Source organism: Podarcis gaigeae, assembly GCF_964106915.1.
Source record: "Podarcis gaigeae genome assembly, chromosome: 2".
Classification (NCBI taxonomy): domain Eukaryota; kingdom Metazoa; phylum Chordata; class Lepidosauria; order Squamata; family Lacertidae; genus Podarcis; species Podarcis gaigeae.
In genome coordinates this window covers 74,990,379-75,013,810 of record NC_139679.1, presented here as the reverse complement: position 1 = coordinate 75,013,810, position 23,432 = coordinate 74,990,379, and the positions used below count along the sequence as shown (strand labels likewise).

Sequence of the window (23,432 nt, the reverse complement as noted above, 5' to 3'; positions counted from 1 at the left end):
TGGAGGGGAGGGGCAGGTAAGCCCCGCCCCGCAGAATCGATCACATGACGCGATACACTCTCTCTCTCTCTCTCTCTCTCTCTCTCTCTCTCTCTCTCTCTCTCTCTCTCTCTCTCTCTTTGAAAGGTATTCCCCATTAACTTTGGGGACCCTGGTCCCCTAATTTTATTTGGCTCCTAGGATTTGGCTCCTGTGAATCTTTGTCCTTTTCAGAAAATTTCCTACAATCTGAGGGCTCCTAAAATGCGCCCCTGGTGCAGAAGAAAGGATATTGGATTACTCCCACCAGATCTTTGGATAACTTTTGCTGAGAAAAATTCTAGCTCGTGACTAAGGGCGCAAGTCCTTTGGGGGAAGTAAGTTCTGTTAAAAGCCAGCGGGACTTACTTCTGCATAAATATGTAGAAGTTTCAGTTAATCACTTTCTTTATGCTGTATTGAACTCCTGCCCCTTCCAAAAAGAAAATGGGCAGGGTTCAAGCTTAGGCTTAACCAGGAGGCAGAATACTGACACAGCAGCATATTTTTATACACACTTCACCTGCCATGGCTCTCAGTCTGTTTACTGAATATCCTATATTGAGTTTTTAATATGTAGATTGATTAGTAATATGTAGAAATATGGAGTTTAAAATTAAGGCTCAGAAACGCAGGGTCCGACAAAGGGTGTAGTGATAATGAAATTAAGCCATTATCCTGAAATTAATGCTTAGCATGTTAGTACTTCAGAGCATTCAAAGTGCTTCACATGTTACCTTTGTTGTAAAACCTTACAGATGCCTATAAACTAGTATTGTTTGGCACCAAGTGGCAAGTAGTTCCAAGGGCAGCACTCACCTGAACCTGGATTTCTTTGGAAGGAGAAATCAATGGAAACCTACAGCATTTTTGTCACATGTGAGTTCATTAGCAAGCTAAAGATGGGTGAAGGCAGATAGAAGGCAGATATTGTCTTACTAAACAATAATGATAATTTTATTATTTATAACCTGCCTATCTGGCTGGGGTGCCCCATCACTACCCAAAGAGCATCCCCAAACGGTACCTTCCAGAGCTCTAAACTACAACTCTCCTTTCTGTCTCAATCCAAGCTACATGTGACATATGTTTAAATAAACATAACTAGTTGAGGTAGCAGCAGCCCCAGGCTCATGGTTTTCTACTGAAAAGCATCCACTTCTATTTGCCCCTGAAGGTGTTGTTTGCAATAAACAGAACTTTTGGAGTTAAGCAGCCAGGAAGTAGCAGTTTTCAGCACACACAAAAAAACTGATACAAAACTACATTCCAGAAGGGGGCCCCCCGTGCTGCTTTTTCTCCTGAATAGTTTTTGTTAAGGGTGCTGTGAACTATAGCTCTGTGAGGGATAAACTACAGTTCCCATGATTGGGGGGGGGGGTTTAAATGGTGTGGAGACAATAGGCATGCTTGTTTAAATACATGACTACGTGTCCTATGATCTCAGATTCAAACTGGGTTCTTTGTTGCTTTACACACAGAGACCCCATCCTTGCTGGGAAAGAGGATGGTGGCTTAAAAATAAACCATCATCTTCAGCTATTTCATAGCTTTTCCAAACGTTTTACCTGTAATTTCCCCTTTAAAAAGGTGTGGGTGGTCACTGATCATTAAGGGACTTTAAGCAGTCACACTGGTCCCCTTAAACCTTTTTCTTGTCCAAATCCACCTCCTTCAGAGCATACTTTGCCTGATTGCAAATGAAGGTTGAGGGGCTATTAACTGGCTTGCCAAATGTAATAAAATCTAGGCAACTCATGGTTGATGCTACATTTTAATTGAGAACTTCCTGGCTCACAGCCCACATTTTTAGCCACTACATCAACCACCTTCTCATCTGTGTATAGCCAATTTTACACTAGTAACACTTCACAAAAAGAAAAGTATTGCTGCATACATTTCCAGATGCAATTCTTATATCCCTGGAAGGCAGGTCGAAACCCTTATTGAGTACAACAACCCACAATAAACTCCTACTGCATGTATTTAATGCATAATGGTTTTCACAGTACATAACCCTTTGAGATGTAATTCCTTGTGACACTTCAACTCTCTCTCCTAAATTATTTATAAATTGAACTTTATGAAGCAGAGATTGGTGCACTTAAAACGGCCAAAATGTCTGCACTAGACACATCTTCCTTTCAGATACCCCAGTCAGTCTGGAAGCTCTCCTGTACTCCTTGTTCTTTCAACCATTGCCTGTACCATAGAGATAATCAGTAGGAAGGGAATATTGGTGCCTAGACTCTGGGCTCATCCATACTGTTGTTTAACATGGATAGTTAAGTTTCCTATACCTTCATTAATTATGGGTTGTACATATAACGTTTTTCTCGAAAACACTTCCTTTCCATACTTTCCTCTCCCTCAGTCTGGATTTTCTCATGTTCTCGTGTTTCTTATATGGCTGCAGCTGGTGTACCAGATGAAGCTGGCAAAATGCACTCCTAGCCACAGAGGTCACTTGAATGTATCTATGAGTACCTCCAAGATATACACCTGCTCCTTTGGGGGGGATGCAACCCCATCCAGAACAGACAGCTGGCCTATCTTCTGGACATAGGAACTACCTCCCCATATAGCCTATGTCTTCTCAGGGCCCTCATCCAGTCCACCACTGCATTAAGACACTGGTCCAGGGCTTGCATAGCCTCTCCTGATTCAGATGTTATGGACAAATAGAGCTGCATGTCATCAGCATCCCTATGGCACTGTGCTCCAAAATTGTTAATGACCACTTCTAACAGCTTCAAATAGATGTTAAGCAGTCCTGGGGACAACACAGTGCCTTGTGGAATACCATAGCACAGGTGTCAGGGTGCTGAAGAGCACTCTCCAAATGGTACTGTCTGCACTCAACTGTGCAGGTAGGAATAGAACCACTGTAGAACAGTACCTCCAATACGCATCCCACAACCAGAGGATACAATTGTCAATGGTATCGAAAGCTACTGAGAAGGTTGTACTTCCTGTCCCCCTCCTAATCAGATCATCCATTGGGGTGATCAAGGTCTACGCAGTCCTGAAACCAGATCTAAACTCAGATTTAAGTTGATCTAGATAACCAGTTTCATCCGGCAACACTAGTGGTTGCTCTGCCACCACCTTCCCCTCAAAAAGGTTTTTGGAAACTGGCTAGTAGTCATCACACAACACCGGCTCCAGGATGACTTTTAAAGCAGTGGCTGCAACACTGCCTCTTTAAGCATGGTTGGCCCCACCACTTCATGCAATGATGCATTTGTAATACCCTGGACCTGACTTTCCACACCATGGCTTTAATCAGCCAGGAAGGGCAGAGGTCCTTGCAGATCTTCAGTAGATCTTCAAATGAATGTTGCACAGCCGAAGTCCTTTGGTGGCACTATAGCTATGACAGTGCATATCCTATTACCCTAAGTTCTCAGGCAGCTTCCCAAATTCATTATGGTTGCATGTTGTGTTTCCCAGAACCTCTTGAGGTCACTGTCCTCACTCAGTACTGCAGCACTTGCTGTGCCATGCTCTGAATTTTAAGTGTCATCCCATACTCGCTGTGTGCAAGACTGAGTGTTTGTTCTAAAGAGTCATGTTCACACAGCGCCCAATTTCCAGTTCCTTTGGGTGGGTCTGCACAGGCCTCTTAAAAGTTCTATTTCTCTGGAAGGGTACAGCTACTTGCAATTCTCATTCATTTCATGTTGTTCAGGATGCTTGAAACACCAGTTGGAACAAAGAATATGTAGCAATCTAATCTGACAAATATCGCATATCCACAGAGCATACAATTTTTAGTGCTGGGTGCAGCAGGCATAGCAAGAACAAAGAAAGCATTTTATCTGTTGATAAAGAAATAGATTCTCACCCATCCTATGTAGCACATCTATGCTGGCACTGCAAGCTACTAAGTGGAGAAAAGGCAGGTGTTTCCCACTGATTGCAAGCATATACAGTTCTTTCAGAAGCCTGAATAAAAATGGTGATCCCACTTAACTAGCTCTTAACTAGCCATTTACAGATTCAATAGCCAGGTTGTATGCAATGTGACACTATGTTTTTCATTCCTCTGAGGGTCAACGTGCTCCTTTTATGTGTAGTATTATCTTTTATCAGATTTCCATTGAGAAGAGTAACACCTCAAATGTTAAAAACCTTACTCAAGGCTTATTGTCATTCAGATTCAAATACACCACCATTATCTTCCCTGCTCAGGGTCAAAGCTCTCTTGAGCAATTACTCCTATTTCATTTTTACACATTGCACTATTGTAAGCTGCTGAATAAGTTTATCTCCAGCAGCTCCTCTTTGTTACATGCTGAACTAGTTAAGAGCAATGCCCTGAAGAGGAGGAAGTGGCAGTGCAAAGCAGAGGACTATAACAAGTATAAAATAGTTTTAGGCAGGGCCATCTCTTTCCAACTTTCGTTGCCAAAATAACAGAGATGTTTGTTCCGTATGTTAATCACAAAGAGAATATGGGCTCATGTCCCATTTGGAGGCATTGAAGTCTCTGCCTATTATTGAATCTGACATAGGCAGGATGGCAAAAGTTAAGTAACACTATGCTTCTATCCCAATTTATGAAAGCAGTTGTTAAAAGTTAAGAGTTTCAGTTGGTTCCTTACGTGGCTGACTAAAATCAATGTTAGTACAGTGATACCTCTAGATACGAACGGGATCCGTTCCGGAGCCCCATTCGCATCAAGAGCTAAAGGTATCTAGCGACGGCGCTTCTGCACATGCGCATGACGTCATTTTGAGCATCTGCACATGCGCAAGCGGCGAAACCCACGGAGCACAACTTGAAGCAAATTTAACCCGAGATATGACTGTATATGCAAACCATCTGGATAGTGAAAATACTTGATCTATCAATGTGATGACCATTCCAGTCAAGTCAGTAAACTATAATAGTACATATCCCCAGCTCCTAACGGGAGTGCTCCTATTTAGGGTTCCTGAGAGCCAGGGGCAGGAATCCTGTAACACTGTTTTGGACTCTCAGGACTAGCCACCCCCTTCCTCCAGCAAGGCTTTGTTGCTGCCTTTTGTAGGTGTGCAGTTCACTTAGGATACTTACTCAGAAGATCCAGGGGGCAGCCTGAAGCATTTTCCATCTAGGTGAATGATGAAGAGCTGCAGCAGCAGACTGGCTGAGGACTCTGTTTCAAGGAGCATGTTGGAGCCTTCTCTACCAACAGCCCCACTTCTGAGTGAGAATCCTTCCCTGGAAATATCATCTGGATTTTAGCTCTTATATTACTCCTGGCCAACAACTCAAAGTGGAAGGAATGGCTTAAAGCTTGAGAGTAGAAGAGAATTACTCTGAAAACCAGATTGGATGCTAATCACTTTTAGGACTATTCTTGAAATGTATTTGTTGGTTTTATAACAGTGAACTGTTGAGGCTTCTCCAGAGAATCCTAGGAACGTCATTTATTACAGAAATCTCCCCATTTATGCAAGGGTTGTGTCCTAAGTTTCTAAAAAAAATAAGTTATAAAATGAAGCTTAAAAGGGAGGTAGAAAGGGGTACATTTACTCTTGGGCTATTTATAAGGACCAATTCATATTTTTGTAGCAGATATACAAATTTGCATGTGTGCAGGAGATACACAATTGGCCAGTGGAGCTGGTCAGCATGTGTATTCATACTGCATATCCACTGGGATGTGCTTCCGGCTCCAGATTTTATTGTGCTTGCAGCAGTAAACACAGAAAAGCACAAAGTAGACACATGTCATGGCAATGAGCTGTAACTGGCTAGTTTGCATCCATTGTATGTTGTCAAATACACACCATCATTTAAAAGCACTGATTTTATACAGCAAACATATTATCATGTAATATCCAAAGTAGGCACTCTATCCATTATTTTGCTCCTAGCATTCCATGTTCCTAACTGGAATCTCGCTTGGTAAAATAGTGATCAAATGTGCAGGAAAGAAAATGAAGTGTTGGACTTTGTATCCTGTGCACTGTTGCCTAACTAGCATTTTAATAATTATCTTGAGCATCTGGTGCCATTTAACCCTGCCCCCCTCCGTGCTCCTTTGAATCTTGGCATTCTTTCCAGTTCTAGGCTGTCTCTATGAGTAAGAGCCAAAGAGACAATTCCCATCATGTCATTTTGCAAATAAGAAGTCCTAGAGCCATTAAGTAATAGTCCATTTTACTCACAGTCAATTATAATTTCACCATCCCCCAAAGAGCACACCACTCCCAGTGAGGCTGTGAGGCAGATCCAATCCTAATGTGCAGCACATTCACTCCATCAGTATCTCTTTTCAAGTATGAGTACTTGTACCACAACCAGAAATAGTCACCCATGGTGAGTAGGAGTCAGCTGGAAACGCATGAAGGTGCTAGATGAATGAGAGACCCAAAGATAGGCCACTGGCTCTTAAAGAACTAGGATAGGATAGGCACCATGCTAAACTAACACCAGCACTTAGAACTGAAAGTTAGCAAGAACTATCTCTGCAGTGTCCCTACTTCGCAGGGGCTCAGCAATGGAATTTAGTTTTCAAAGCAGAAACTCACCAGACAGATCTATCCTTTGCTCTATAAAGAACAGCTACCTACTACTTTGTACTGTTAGCTTTCAAACCACTTAGTCTGCACCGTGACACGCCATCCACAAAACTCTCAGACCCCACTGAGGATATTCTACTCACAGATGTCTTAGTAGGCAACTAAATTGCTTTGATCTCAAACGAGAACCTTTTATTTCATTCATCTCAGCAGTTAAAATAAATTCAACCTGAACAGTTCGGTGTGCAAAGGAATTAGGATGGTAATCACCTGAACATATTTTAAGGGGAATTTATTAACGTTTAGTGCAAGTGTACAATACTTGAGGTGGGATGTTGCTTTAAAAAGGCATGTGAAGTTGGGGTGTTGTGTTGTAGTAGTATCACAAATATGCCCAAGAGCTGTTATCGGGCTTTTAATTTGTGAGGCATCATAAACCCAAAGGCGGTGGCTCCTTTGTAGTAGGTGCTTTGAAGTCTTTGGCAACAGCGAGGCCTCTTAGTCTTAATTTGGAAAAGTCTTCAGAGGTTGAGCATCCTCTGAGTTGGAGGGGGAGGGATCCTGTTATCAGCTAAGAATAGATCAAGCTACATTTGCTCACATGGATGAGCAGAGAGTAAGCTGACCCCAACACACAGGAATGTATAGGGGAAATTTCAATCTTCTATGACAACTAGTAAATAAGCATGTACAGTCATACCTTAGGTTGCAAACGCTGCCAAGTTGCACGTTTTCAGGTTGTGGACTGCGCCGAACCCGGAAATACCAGAACGGGTTACTTCTGGGTTTTGGTGCTCGCACATGCACAGAAACACAAAATGTCATGCACAGAAGCTCCAAATTGCGTCACACGCGTGCGCAGATGTAGCACTGCGGGTTGCGAACATGCCTCCTGCACAGATCACGTTCGCAACCCAAGGTATGACTGTATGCTACTTCAAGGCAAGGCTTTCCTGCTCCACCCAGTCTCTACCTAGCATGTAACACATACACCCAACAAGATCTGTACAAATTATTTATTGACCCTTAGCAGTTGTGCAACACTAAAAAAAAGTAAACAGCTTATGACACCAAATAGAAGCAATCAGCCACAACCCTGACATATGGGCTACATTCCCTGAAAACCTTGTAGCATCGTTTCCCCTCTATCCCGCACCTCCTCTTTCTTGGGTGATCATCTATGGAACACTAACAAAACAAAATCACCCACAACCAGCCAACTTGTTTCAGCTGGGTTCCCAAGGCATCACAATTATCACCAAAAGTTAAATGGAACAGACATTTAAACATAGTGCTTTTTCCAAAGAAAAGAAAAGAAAAGAAAAGAAAAGAAAAGAAAAGAAAAGAAAAGAAAAGAAAAGAAAAGAAAAGAAAGATAATTCCCCCAAGTCCCTCAAAGGCCTCCTTGCCAATTTCATATATATTAGTGTTTTCTGTGGTTTGTTCCTGTTCAGATCTTCCAAACAAGGACACACACTCTCTTCATCTTATTGGGATGCCACAATTCAGCACGGCAGCCCACTTAGTTGCCTTCCACCGATGGGCAAGTTTGAGGAGATCCCTTCCAAGAAAGAGGAGAGCAGTAAAACAACATACACGTAGAAAACACTCAATCCTTAAAGCAGGAGTGTACACACCAGTTGAAGTAGTCAACTGATGATGGAGAAGTGCGGCCTCGATGTAACATGGGCTGCTTGTGCTCCTGAAAGAAGAAACTGGTGCTGAAGTTGCATCATTGTCCAGAGGGATCAGTTCTTAAAAACGGGGCAAGAGGCTGACAGCGATGTGTAGATCAAGTTCTCCAGGCACAGTCACAACAAATAGCTTGAAAACGGTGTCACTCTGCTCCATATAGCCTTGTTCCAATATTTCTGCAGGATTCAGACAGTCAAGCCTGGAGCAGTCGTAACAAAAGCAGCCTCAAGAGCAAGCAGGGAGAAGCAATTCCCTGTCAACAGTCAGCAAGTCCTACAGCCCTTTTAAATATGGAGAAACAGATTCAAACACACAGCACCCCAGCGACATGGCAAAGGTTCAGTCTTAATTCTTTCCCATGAAGAGATGGGCAGGGCAGATATACAGATTACCACAATCACTTCAGCTCACCAAGGAAGTTCAGGAGTGCTTTGTGGAACTCCTGAGGCTTATCAAGGTAACAGGCATGGCCAGCTCCAAGAAGCATGACAACTCTGGAGTTGGGAATCTGTTGAAGGCTCTGAAGAGACTGAGTGCCCAAGCCAGTATCACGCTCTCCATAGATAATCAATGTTGGAATCTAGAGAGATCAAAACATTAACACGTCAGTAATGTTCCAATGGGCCTGGTGGAAGTGAGCATGGGAAGTACAATCCCTGGAGCACTGCGGATGAAGAAATGCCATACTTTTATGTATGGGCACTTGTGGGCGCTTCTTTGAAAGCTCTGCTGGAAATGTATTTGTAACATTTCTGGGCTTCCTTTCCAGCCAAGTGCTCAAGATGATTGCATTTTAGCTGACAGTGAAAAGGTTATAGGGGCCAATCATCATCTTGGTAGGAAGTTTGAGCTTGGGATTTACAATTGCAGATGTATTATTCCCCCTCGATTCTCACCTGACAAGAATAACAACAACAACAACAACAACAACAATAATAATTTATTATTTGTACCCCGTCCATCTGACTGGGTTTCCATAAAGCAGCAGCTCATACAATATTCAGATATGGAAAGGCATATATATATATATATATATATATATATATATATATATACACACACACACACACACACGAGTTAATTGAGATAGGACAGCCAGTGTTTGATGCACTACTGTCCCATATGGTCAGCTACATACCATGCTGTACACATCATCTGGACTAACACAATGGCCAAACGACTGGCCACAGGGCTTATTTCCACCAGCTTCTTTCTTTTGTGATTATGAAGCCAGGGTGCCTGGCAACACTCATCATCACTTCACTTTTGCAAAGCTCCACATCTCCTTCCTAATTATGCATTTCAATGTAAACCAAATAAATCTGATTCAACAAGTGTGCCTGTTGCCAAGATGCAAAGCAGAAAGTCTACCTAGAGACCTTCAGGCAGAAGAGGATGTTGGGAACCAAGTATCTCCCGAAGGAATACATTATTACAAACTTACATGATTGCACAATCATGTGAGGAGCGACTTGTTTTGTAAAAGGCTTTATTTGTAACTGACTAAAGGGACTAAATGTACAAAACGTGTTGGCACAGAAGAAAGATGTACAAGAGTAGCAAATGAGGTGCCCTCCAGATGCTGTGGACAACATCTCCCATAAGCCCCAGTTAACATGGCCAGTGGTCAGGAATGTTGTCTGCAACACCCGATAGGAACCACAGTGGCTGCCTCTTTCTATAAGGAGTAGGTAGGCCAGTGCAGCTGAGAGAAGAACCCTGTTCTCATTGTAATCTGGGTGGAGTCCTGTGCATGTTCTGCTCTGCAGAAGTGTTGCACCTAGAATCAGGCGGATGAAACAAGAGAGCATACATTTCCATACTTAGAGAAACTGTTTCCATATACAGTGGTACCTTGGTACATACACTTCAGGTTACAGACTCTGCTAACCCAGAAATATTACCTCGGGTTAAGAACTTTGCTTCAGGATGAGAACAGAAATTGTGCTTCGGCGGCGCAGCAGCAGCAGGAGGCCCCATTAGCTAAAGTGGTGCTTCAGGTTAAGAACGGACCTCCGGAACGAATTAAGTTCTTAACCCGAGGTACCACTTTACAGAAGAGTTAATACTGAGGCAGCAAAAGGCAGAGACAGAATGGAATGGTGGGAAAGATGGCTAACCAGAACAGAGACAAGAGGCTGTATTAAACTAACTTTTACTCAGAGTAGAACCTTTAAAAATAATAACTTTAGTCATAAGCATTGATTTCAATGGATCTACTTTGAGTAAAAATGGTTAACTAAAACCCAAGGAGGCAGAAAAGCCTGGAAGCTGTTCAAAGTTACTGAACTCTATTATTTTCCTGAAATTTCTTATCCTTAATTCAGTATGTATTCCATCCTGCCCCCCCCCCCCAGGAAAAAGTCAAGCAGGCCTAAAGCTTCCTTCTAAACAATGAAGGTCAACTTCCCTGGAATGCCAGATGTTATGCCAAATTCTGTACCTGCTGTGTGTACACATTATTGGTTTTACACAGGTTCCCTTCAAAGCATGAGAGATGCACTTGTGAACGAAGAGTAGGCTGACATTCACTTTTTCTGCTCCACCGCTAGAATCGTATGCTAAGACTTGCCCCCATGATATCTTGATCAAATGAGCTCCAGGCCACAACATTAGAAGGGACACCACGACACAGCTCCCTCTCTCTTACCTTGACCTGCTGATACTGCTGAGTAGTGAAGTCCTTGGTGCCTACAGGTGCAATGGGCACAAAGCCCTTCAGCTGCTCCCCGCTAGCCAGAAGGAAGGGAATAGAATAGCGACCACTCATGGAAGAGCTTATCAAAACCGGCTGCTGGAGTCCCAACTCCTTGAAGACTTGCTGCAGGAAAGCAACACGGCCTTGTGCTGTCTCAACAGTGCTGGAGCTTGGGGACTCCCCATAGCCTGTTGAGAAACAGAAGGAACGGGGGTAATTAGACAGCCAGGACACACACAGGCAACAAGCAACATGCACTGGTGGAAAAACATGAGACTGATTCCAGCTACTGACTTTACCAACCGATCCCCATTGCCCAAAGTGAAGAAAACTACGCCTTGCACAAGCTCAGGCCACTGTCGTCACTTTGTTAAGCACACAGATCTAGGTTCTTTCCTCAACAGGATGGTTTTCCTCTGTCCAATCCTGTGGACAATCAGGGTCTTAGGAAGGTTGCAGAGTTAATTGATCTTTGCCAGTGGTGGTTTCTTTAGTTACATAGTGGTTAAGAGGGTGAGCCATGAGCCAAGTGCCTCCCATTTCAAATCAACCAAGTAATCTATAAGGTGGTCTCCTTATATTGGAGCAATATTATCGAATTACCTTACAGTGCTATTGTAGGAATTACCAACATATTTGATTCCTTCTCTCAAAAATGCAGTGATTATGAATGCTAAGCATCACTGTCATTTAAAGAACCTGCACCAGCTTTAAGTGTGTGGGGTGGGGGTGGGGGGAGAAATACTCCACTAGCACTGAGGTTTGCTGCAAAATGCAGAGCTGAGTTTAGCTCCTATGAAACGAAGACTCAAGGAAGCTGAACATTCAAGGAGAGATAACTACATGGCTTTGCTGCTAAACCAACTAATTTTCAACCTGAACTTACTAGCAATTACTTCTGGCTTCTTTTGTAGAAGATGCAGCGATCTGTCTAAAATTTACACCACTAAGCAAAAAGCACCTTCAACTCATAGGTCACTGCTTACTGCTAATTAGCAGCCACCTTGTGCTCTAATGCAAGCCAAACTTATCTAGGCTAGTTCTGTCATATCTCCAAGGCAATGAGTAACTATGACAAAGAATCCCAGAGCAGGGACCAAGCATTGCCCTCTAGTGAACAGTGTTGCCTGAAAGAAGAATATATCCAAGAAAGATGGGCAGTGCAGTTTCCCCTTGTCTCACTCGTCACAGACTTCACAGCACCCTGAAATGATGGGAGCTGTAGTCCAACAGCACCTAGGGTCCTAAGATCAAAGAACACTGAAAGCATCATTGGAATCTGGTGGCCTTATGGAAGATCTTCTAGGCAGTCATTTGTCAGCCAGCAGTATAGCTGGCTTATTCATGGCCACTGGGCTAAGCTGTCTGGGAATGATGTGAGTTATAGTCTAACAGCTGAGGAACTCAAGAATACTGCCTGACTTTGTACAGTACTTCAGTCACTTTCCCCCAATGAGATTGATGGACAGGGATTTTGGCAGGTCCTTTATTTCTGTGGCATTCATGTTGTGAAGGAGTTATGGATCCCTTTACCACAGTGGTGGCCAAACTTGGCGCGCCAGCTGTTTTGGGACTACAATTTCCATCATCCCTGCCCACTGGTCCTGTTAGCTAGGGATGATGGGAGTAGTAGTCCAAAAACAACTAGAGGGCCAAGTTTGGCCACCACTGCTTTACCAGTTGCTGTTGGCATCCATCTGCCTAGAGGGCATCCATCTGCCCTCTAGGGTGAAGTCAAACCCTAGTGCATTAGCAGCACTAAAGTAACCTCCCCAGGGTGCAATCCTGGGAAGTGTGTGTGGAGGTCTTGGGCTGCCCAGACAATAAGACCCTCCTCTCGGCCTCACTGATGTGGTCCAAAGGACATCACAGCACTACGTTTGGCACCAGCCTGGCTGCAGGAGTTGCCGGAATGAGGCGCACAAGATGCCATTAGGGATTTACTCCTTAGCCTTTTCTTCTCTAGAAGATATCCCACAAAACAGAGAAAGTTTAGGACCAGAATTTTCCTTGTCCAAGAAGGGCAACCTTCCCAGACTGACTAGCCCAGTCTGCCCCTCACTTCCTCTACAACATGAGCAGAAACTGCCTTCCTGACTGTTGGACCCACTATTGGTTTCATCTGCTCAATCCGCCAAAGCTTGTCTTTGTATGGAGGGAAAGTCCTAAACTCAATGAGGATTTGAGACCCATCAGCTACCCTCACCTGGTTAGATGGCCAGTCAAAGCTGCTCCTGGGCTGTGGCTGCTATTGCATGCTGACAGCTTCTAGGAGCCTCAGCTGAGAGCTGAGTAGGGGGTGGGGACCAAAGATAGACAAACTACCCCAGGAGAAGCACGACACGTCCCCCCCCCATGAGGTACAGTGGTACCTCGGGTTACAAAATAAATTCATTCTGGAGGTCCGTTCTTAACCCGAAACCATTCTTAACCTGAGGTGTGCTTTTGCTAATGAGGCCTCTCATTGGCGGCGCGCAATTTCCATTCTCATCCTGGGGCAAAGTTTGCAACCTGAGGTACTACTTCCATGTTAGCAGAGTTTGTAATCCAAAGCGTTTGTAACCCGAGGTACCACTGTACTACCTCTCCCCTAACACCCTTACACGCCAAACCTTTACCTCTGCCCCAGTTATGTGGGAGTAGTTAAGTGAACACAGTTAGTGGTGCTTTTTCTTATACCTTTGCTCACTGTCAACTAAATTGCCAGTGATGAAATTAGATAGACACATTTTTATGTTATTTCTCCCTGATGAACTGCAAGAGCACATAAAGCTCCAACATGGGTAAGTCTGCAGCTTATTCTCACCAGGCAAATCAATGGCTATTGCACGATATCCATTCTCAGAAAGTAAAGCTAGTGTCCCCAATTCTTCCCATTTTTTGGAATTGAAGGACTGACCATGCAGGAAGATCACTGCCAACCTGGAAAAGAAAACACAGTGTATAGTCTATTTGCAAATGAAGAAACAAACAACAAATACAGAAGTAATGATAGCCGGGATGGGGGTGGGAAAGAAGTACAGATTTTCTGAAGGGGAGGGTTTATGCACACTCCAGCGCTTGTGAGCTGCACACAGCCCATAATTAAATGTAAATGAGGAAGAGAGTTCACACAGTAACACAGGACTGCAGCAAAGGATATATACATATTTAAGATACTGTGGCATTGTAAACAGTACTCAGGTTCTCCAACACAGAAAAATGAAAGTAAAATATTTTATAGGTGTGGATATTGGGAATGAGGATTGCAGATCGTCACCATTGATGTCACCAGCGCACACCAATAAGAACTCGTGTCAAAGAAAGTGAGAAATTATTACATTATATGACTAACAGCAAGGATTTTGTTAGTGAAATATTGGAAAGCGAAAGAATTTCCCCATCTGAGGTAATAGTTTACAAAACTTGGGAACTGGCGCTTTACATAAAATTATCTAGTTGCTTTGGGTCTGACAAGGGCGGCGGCGGCGGGACCAGCAGCGAGAAAGGGTTCCTTTCAGCCCACTCATCCCTCTGCCACTGCTACCCACCTCACTCGAGTATAAGCCATGGGGGGCTTTTTCAGCATAAAAAATGTGCTGAAAAAGTTGGCTTATATTCGAGTATATACAGTATCTATCTATCTATCTATCTATCTATCTATCTATCTATCTATCATCTCTTTAGTGCTGAAATATTGTGCTTGATGGCTAGGAAAATGAGATTCTTTACAACAAATGTGCTAGCTGAGGAAAAAGGTGTTTGGATCTTCTGCAATAACGTAGTAGGACTTGCACAATAAAGCTACCACCTGAAAAGTCCAATAGGTTAGAACAACAAACATAGGAGGAAAACTTCAGCATCAGCAAGACTCAGCAGGCTACTGCTATGTCGAACATTTCTGCACTTTGCTGGAAAGAAACAAAAATATCTGTGAAACAGCTGATCCAGAGGTAAAGTCTAGATCTGGATACTTCACCATCGTAACAGTCATCTTTTGGCACCTCTGAGTGGAAAAGTAACTGAAAAGCCAAAATGTATTTATTCTCCCAAGTGCTGAAAGATCATTTTTAGCAGCAGAAGTGCAGCTACCAGGATAGTTTTAATTCAAAGATGCTTTGGACAACAGCCATCTTGGTTTAGTCAACAAGCACTTGCATATCTGCAGAGGCACAGAATGCACTGCTGGATCAAAGGAAGAACAATTTGTCAAAATTTGTTTTGTCTCTAGTTGTCTGATTATTGCATGAGGACACACTACTAGAATCATAACCTAAGCTGATGCAGTTGCAAACTGTCAGTATGGACAGGCTGCCATGGAAATTGTTTATTATTTAAGGTGACAAGGGCCATTTTATCTCATTACAGTCAAGAGTTTGGCGGGGGGGGGGGGAGACAACACCTTACCTTTCAGTGAAGGGTGGCCCATCTTTCTGTACCTGTACAGCTTCTCTAAAGAAAACAGAGGGATTTTGCAGGACTGTCCCTGTCAAGATGGTGATGTTGCCCGTGCCTTGACCCTTATTCATTTCTTCCTCCATAGCCCGTGGCTTGGGGATGTCTACCGAGGATGTGAATCTCTCATGCTGGATTGCCGGCAGCAACAGGTAGAGGACGAAGGTGACAAGGACTCCTAAGACCAGCAGCCCCAGCCTGTTGCGGATCAAAGTCATAGTCATCTTTTCTGAAAGAGTTTGAGACAGAAAGAAAGGAAGAGAACCACTAGGATCAGAGAATTTGAACACGGGCAAGGAAACAGGTGAACTCTATACAGCAACTCAAATTGCAGGATCACAATGGGGAAAGGCTCAGGAAAAATTAAGGAGGCTGTGTCCAGAGTAGCCTCTCTTTGGGCATGTGGCCTTCTCTGCAAGAGCATGCATACTCCATACTCCAAATAAATAATAAAATGATGCCACTGGGTAGTGGTGCTTTGATCCAGGTTCAGTGTAGGAACCGTATATCCCCAAAACCACTTCTGATTTTGTACCACAGAAACCTAGACCTTTTGCTGAGAGGTTCAGAGAACCCAAGATGCCCCAACTCATCTTGCTCAACATTAGCTACTTCAAGTTTGTCCCTGCATCAGTGATATTCTCCAAGTCTTTACGATACCTGCTGGAGCTGGGTAGGCTGAGCCCAAAAGTTGCAATTGCCCAAGCAGCTTAGGAACAATTAAGTTCTACTAATGCTTCAGCCTGCTTCTACACATTTTCAGTACATCCTCCAGGAAAAACTCTGCTGGGTCCCATCTGCTGCAGTGGCCAACTAGATGCCACTAGTAAGCCCACAACATGGGCATGAGCACAATGGCATTCCCTCACTGTTTGCCCTGGCACTCAGAAGGGCTGCCCCTCTGATTTTACACCAGGCAAAGAAAAAAGGTGGGCTGGCATGGGCCACAAGGACCACACTTTTAATGGGCCCCAACCAAGAGCTCTGCACTCGTGCTCCTCACCTACAGAGAGCAGGGTGAACCACTGCCTGCTTGCTCACGCCATGGCAGATGAGCACACAGTAACAATGAAAAGAAGTACAGGAGCATCTTGAAACAATGAGAAGGTTGGGCCTGTACTAAGAGGCAGGGGACTAATGATAACTTGACTGAGTGCTCTCCAAAACCTGCAACTGACACTGACAACCTGCCATTAATAAAAAGAATGTATATTACACCATGCCTCTTCCCCAGCACAGTGGTCAAGGTCTGTCTAGAAGGCTGGCCTATCGTGTTTTTATCAGCCACACAACTGGCAAAAATTCAGAAATGCGTTTCACTCCCCAGTTTACTGGATTTCTATGCTAATGAATGCAGAAATTCAGCATCGACTCACACAGTTATGAATGCACAGGAGATCCGTTAAGTGAAAAGGTGACAACTGAATCCTCTTTTCTCTCTCCCCATTTGCAACCCACCATTCTCATACTCTTCCAGAGGGAGCCTGCTAGGTGTCCCTCCATAGCCTCTTCCCAATACCTTTTCCAAATCCCCCGTTTTTTTCAAAATTTATTTTGCTGACTCACAACACACATGTTCAACAAGCATAATGCAATATACCTAATGTAACAAATAATACAAACTTCGCAGCCAAATGGAATAGCTAGTATCTCTAAACGGACTCTCATTCGTTGGCTTGTTTATCACTAGGCTGTTATTCCCATAGGAAACATGTTCCCATAGGAAACAAAGTTATCCTTATGCTTCTCCTTAAAGTGCCTAAGGCTATACATCATCCTAAACTCTTAGCATTCCAGTAGACATTGAAAAGGCTCATTTTTTCAATAAACGCATTGCCACTTAAATCTCCCTTTCCTTAATTCTAACGATAATAGCTAATTCAACCATAAACTATATCCTACACTCTTAGGAGCCTTTTCTCCAGGCAAGGCAGACTGATATTTGTTCTATTTAGCAGTTACAGCTAATATTCCAGCTGTCAGTGAGTGAACTGCCATATCAATATTCTCTGGTAAAACAGCATTTTAATCATATCATTACATGCTATTACCAATGGGCAATGAAATAGGCGCAGGAATCTAACATTTGGTGGGCCCTCAGTTCCCCAGCCCTGGTCAAGAGGTCCTGTGCAGCTCACTCAACAGTGGGCAGGGAGGGGGGGATTCCTGTTCCCATGAGCCCCAACCAGAATGACCAACAGTCACAGATGACGAAAATTGCAGTAACATTTTGTGAGACAGAACACACCTTGATAAGAGGGACGCAAAAGAGGGAAGGGACCCCAGATTCCAAAGATGTTTCAAAACGTGCTGCTGATTTTCAGCAACTGGTATTCAGAAAGCAGTACGGCCTCAAACTGTGGAGGCACAGCACAGTCACCATAGAAAGTAGCCACTGCTAGACTTCTCCATGAATTTGTCTAATCCTCTTTCAAAAGCCATCCAAGTTGGTACCCATCACCACTTCTGTAGTTTAACTATGCACTGCATGAAGAAGTGCTTTCTTTTATCTGTCCTGAATCTTTCAACATCCAGCTTCACTGGATCTCCACAAGTTCTAGTGTTATGAAAAAGGGAGGAAAACTTTTCTCTATCCGGTTTTTCCATGCTATGCATACTTCTATAAAGCCACCTCTTACTCGCCTTTTCTCTAAACTGAAGAGTCCCAAATGCTGCAACCTTTCTACACAGAAATAAACAACTTTCACAGAAGCTATCCCAAGATACTGCATAACTCACAAGGCTTGCGGTGATGGTAAATCTTAGCTAGTTTTCATTCCTTTGTATCAGTTACTAACTACTTTTTACTCAAAATAAAGAAGGGACAGAGATAGCCAAAACAAAGCTGTACACTAGTGTGAAATTCACAATCATAAGAAAGAAGGGCCATAGCTTCCTGGCTCAGATTTCAATTTATCCTTCAAGACTTATCCTTATTCACCATAACCTTTCACCAGCTACCTTGTTGGATTTTATCCAGCAGCTGGGCTGCAGATTTGCTGTCCTTGAAGATGTAGGTTTTTCCCTGGTGCACCACCTTTAACTTTGCAGGGCTCAAGATGTAAGCCCGAGCTCCTGCCTTCAGGAACTGTTGCTTGAGTGCAACGAAATGCTTCCGCCTGGCGTACGTGGCAGGGCTGAGGTCAGGAAAGAAGGATACCTTGTGTCCGTTGAACTTTGTTGTCTGGGAAGCCCACGGTGCGTTCAGTATCCTCTCCCGATGGCGTACATCTGAGAGAGTTATTAGCACTGTACTGCCACTACCCTCGTGGGCATGCTTTGCTGGGAGACGGTATGCACTTTCAATGCAGATGGGAACCTCTTTCCCATTTAAATCCAAGGCAGCTGGCATCAGATTTTCTAGGTACGGAATGAGGTTGACATCTCCAACAGCTGCTGGGACACCAGTGACCCTTAAGTTCCGAGCTCGCACTCTGTTCTCTAGGCTCTCCAGCCTGCGGTCGGCCACCAGGCGCCCTACCGCCAGTTCCCTCATCAGAGTGGAGTGTTTGACAACACAGCTTTGCGTGGACACCACCTTTGTTTCCAGAGCTTCTACCCGACGGTCCGTCTCTTCCAGGTGCTTCTCCAGTCTGGCCAGTCCAGCCGAGAGAGAAGCCAGGGCTTGGCCTAAAGCATCCCGCTCAGATATTATCTGCTCCAACAGCTCTTGTATCGAATTTGCCACAGATGAAGAGAGGTGCACCCGGCGGATTCTTCCACCATCTTTCAGGAGCATAGCGCTACTATCTCTTGGCTGCCTCTGAGCCCCAGCCATTCACCAATTCCCCCTCAGCAAAGAGGAAACATTAAGAACCTCAAGAAGAAGCAGAGACCATTCCTGCCGGGACAAGCACGCAGCTTCCCAATGCTCCTACCAAGACACACCCTTGTTTACAAGCCTTTTTTTTTAACCTCCCACTTACATACACACCTTTCCTTTTTCCCCTCCTCCAGTTCCTTCAGTGACACAAAAAGGAGCATGAAGCAGGCACCTCCGATGAGGAAACCCACACTGGACACTTTGCCGAACACAGAGAGATGCAAAACTGAGTTGTCAGTTGTTATGGCAATCATATTACAGGATTATATACATGACAACATCCACATCCCAGAAACCCCACATGTTCTACTCAGCAAACTAGTTTCCCATGTACTTGCAGCCACAGGTGGTCATAGATTTAAAAAGGGAGGAGGAAGCAAAACCAGGGAGCCCCAAAATGTCACCTGTTCCACCCCTCTTTTGGAAAACTCCCTCAGAGATAACAAATAGGTATACATTTTCAATGGTCTTGGGGGCCTGGTCAAAATCCCAATAAGCTAAATACAGTATAGCAGAATTGGGGAAGAAGGGAGGGCGTTCTTTGCCATGGAGGAGTGTGCTTTTTGCCGTTTAAGGCTGCAGAGTTAAAACGAAAAGGAATAAAAATTCCTGAAGTAAACAAAGAAGGGTTTGCGCGGCGCTGAGCAACAACCGAGCTCGGCTTCTCGCCTCCTTCGATGCAAAACCTTGCAGAGAGGAGGCGGGACAGTCTTTTAGCCAACTCTGACCCCCCCACATCTCTCTCCCTACCCCCACCTGGCGGGTCTGGCCGGCTGGTCTCCCCCACGTCCGAGCTCCCCAACCCCTACAGGGAGGGCCCCCCCCCCAGCCAACGGCGCCGCGCGCATCTCCCGCCCCTGCGCGCGGCGGCGGCGGAGGCTTCTCCTCCGCCAGCCACGGGCTTTGCAGGCAGCGAGCCCGGCAAGCGCTGCGCTCCCCCGCCCCCCCGCCCAGAGGACAGCCCGCCCGGCCCGTGACAGTACCTCCACTTAGCAGCCTCCGCGGCAGCTGCGTCCTGCCTCCTCCCCCGCCCCCTGCGACACACTTCGACCCGGCTGGCTCGGAGCGAATAGCGCCACGGCGAAGCCTCCCCGCCCCGCTTCCACGGGGCCTAGCAGAATAAGAAGCCGCCGGCCTGCTCGCCTTGCCCTTCTCCTCCAGGCGGAAGGCTACACCTAGCGGCCGGAGGAGGGATTACGCGGCGTCTCGGGGAGGAGCGACGCAGAAGGCGTGGTCGGGGCCTGGTCAGCTGCGGAGGGAGGGAGATCCCCTGCTTTCCTTATGCATATTCATATGCATGGCGGCTCATGAATACACGATGATCGCCGATCGCGATGGCAAATTAGGAACTCCTGTGTCTGTGTGTGTGTACCCCACACTAGCTTTGGGCTGTGCCAAATCATGCATCCGAACCTCCAAGTGAGAGCCCCCCCACAGCCCAAATCTGCCTTGGGTGCAAAGACACTGTCAAATGTGACTTATTAATAATTGCACTTATTCGTTAGTACTTTTTGCAAAAAGTAGAAACGACTTACAACCTGGGGTCCAGTTGTGATGGTGGGGTTCAAGATCTGCTATTATTTCTGCAGCAGGATGCCTGCATCCAGCATCAGCAAACAACCCAAAGAGCAAGAAAGGGGTGCTTTTTAGCTTTTTAGCAATTGAGAAGCTAATCAGAGTGAAAGGAGGTGAATTGGCCACTGAGGATTGGCTCCTAAGGTCATTCTGAAGAAGGTGTGCAGGAAGAACACCAAGGAGGGGCAGTTCTGTGTGCTCCAAAGTTCAGCTTTTAAGAACCCTGGAATTATAAGATGCTTGTTTCTGGAAAATGGTGTGCAAGCTCTGTTAACTTGCAATGGGACATCAAGAAAAAACAGCCTAAATCACCCAGAAAGAAGATATTGGAGCACTCAAAATCACTTGCCCACACATTGTTAAATTATTATTGTGTAATTATAGAATAAGATTATACACTAATTTTAGAAGGTTGTCAAAACAAAAAAAATTCCTTCCAGTAGCACCTTAAAGACCAACTAAGTTAGTTCTTGGTATGAGCTTTCGTGTGCATGCACACTTCTTCAGATACACCTCTTCAGAGCTTTCGTGTGCATGCACACTTCTGTGTATCTGAAGAAGTGTGCATGCACACGAAAGCTCATACCAAGAACTAACTTAGTTGGTCTTTAAGGTGCTACTGGAAGGAATATTTTTTGTTTTGACTATGGCAGACCAACACGGCTACCTATCTGTAATTTAGAAGGTTGTATAATCTTAAGCATTCCCAGGATTCTTTGGTGGAAAGTAATATGCTTTAAATGTACAGTGTTCTTTAGCCTTTGTGTAAACTAATCTGCTCCCACCCCCCCAAAAAAATCATACATTATCTAGCCATCAAGATAATCTCCAGCAAACCTACTCTAAAATTTGCTGCTTCCATATCAGATCTCAGGAAGGAGAAAGAGAACCAGACCCTCCCTCCCAAATGCTGTTGGTGTGCAAACCCCAAAGCTCAATTCTGGATGTCTCTTTTCCGTTCACTCAAACTGCAGTCTGTACTCCATCCACAGTCAGGTTGCCTGGCAAGGGGTGGGTGTCAATAGGAATGAATCATCTCCAAAGCCTCACTCTGGTCTCAAGTCATCTACCTGTAAAGGTAAAAGGTAAAGGGACCCCTGACCATTAGGTCCAGTCATGACTGACTCTGGGGTTGTGGCGCTCATCTCGCTTTATTGGCCAAGGGAGCCGGCACACAGCTTTCGGGTCATGTGGCCAGCATGACTAAGCCGCTTCTGGCGAACCAGAGCAGCGCACAGAAACACCATTTGCCTATTTATCTACTTGCACTTTGACATGCTTTCAAACTGCTAGGTTGGCAGGAGCAGGGACCAAGCAACAGGAGCTCACCCCCTCGCGGGGATTCGAACCGCCGACCTTCTGATCGGCAAGTCCTAGGCTCTGTGGTTTAACCCACAGTGCCACCCACGTCCCCATCTACCTGTAGTTTCCCTAATAAAGGATGTATTTCACAACATGGCCTCTTGAAAATAAGAAACATTTGCACTCATTCAGGCTCTCTCCTTTCTAACCCCTCCCAAACTTACAATGCTATCTCTGAAGTCTGATCCCTTGGCCTGGTTATCAAAAACAGACAAACAAACCAGCTTTTCTTATGCAACACATGAATGAACACATTAATAGGCATTAAAAGTGTACACGACTCATTCAATCAAAGCACAAAAATACATTTCCCCGTTGCTGAAATGATTCTCTTCCTTTGCATTGACTATCAGACTCCAATTTGTGATTGGAATGCCAGGTTCATTGACAACGGAAGCAAACTAGAAAGGGAGAAAAATCTCAATTATATAATACTTCCATCACTTTGAGGAGATAGAAGCATAATGAGAAAACCTTTAGCATTTAAAGTTCATGTAACATGTTGAATGCAGTTTTACAGAACTCTATAATTATGTAAACATTCACCAACAGTGATGTATGATGTGTATGGTAATTTTTCATGAATTCACTCATACGTATGATACAATAGCCTTCTAATTTACAAGCAGAAGATACTAGATAAGCCACCAACCTTTTCAGTCCTCCCTCTGCCCATGCTGTTCCCGTATTTCAACTTAAATATTGCAGAGCCACCATTTCTGCCTTCCCTTTCAAACATTCTGATGTGTGTTCTGAAATCTGCCAAGCTTTCCATGGATCCAGTGACAAATTACACTCGCATGAAAAAGTGTCTTGTTTTCTCACAGTATTGTATTTCTCACATTTCAACCCTTTTGCAGCAAATCACATGCACGGTGTGTGATATTATTATACTTCAACTGGTTTGTATTGAAAACCCATGTGAGAACAACCAAGTTCCTAGTCTCTCTGGTTTCAGAGAAAAGATTGGAAATGATGCTGAAGCATAATGTGTAAGACAAACACGGGGGGGGGGGGGGGGCTAATTTGAATGGTAGAATGTTTGGTATCTGGTGGGCAGGGCTTGTGTGTTATGCTCCGAATCAGCCTCTTCTTGCAGTGTGAGCTCTGTTCTGTTCAGTTAAGAGGGACCAACTGTGTCTTCTTGTTTCTTGCCTCAGACTTGCCTCATCTTGCATTTAAGTTTCTCTCTTTTTTATGATAATATTTATTAAGTTTTCATTTTTCAACCGAACATTTATAACATATCTTTTCATCACCTATAATTTGACTCTTTCAAGTCTCAAACTCCCCTTCATCCCCCCCAAACCG

The 23,432-nt window shown here is 44.4% G+C and overlaps 1 protein-coding gene across 1 annotated transcript; it reads right to left on the bottom strand.

Annotated features, from left to right (window-relative positions):
* Window positions 1–7,535: 7,535 nt before the first annotated feature.
* On the bottom strand, window positions 7,536–20,469 carry LOC310838810 (uncharacterized protein). Its single transcript, XM_083726604.1, has 5 exons — window positions 18,323–20,469; window positions 15,314–15,590; window positions 13,734–13,849; window positions 10,880–11,115; window positions 7,536–8,809 (listed from the first exon to the last, which is right to left on the bottom strand). The coding sequence occupies exons 1-5, from the start codon at window positions 19,137–19,139 to the stop codon at window positions 8,627–8,629; spliced, it is 1,629 nt and encodes a 542-aa protein (XP_083582730.1). The 5' UTR covers window positions 19,140–20,469; the 3' UTR covers window positions 7,536–8,626.
* Between the last annotated feature and the right edge of the window lie 2,963 nt (window positions 20,470–23,432).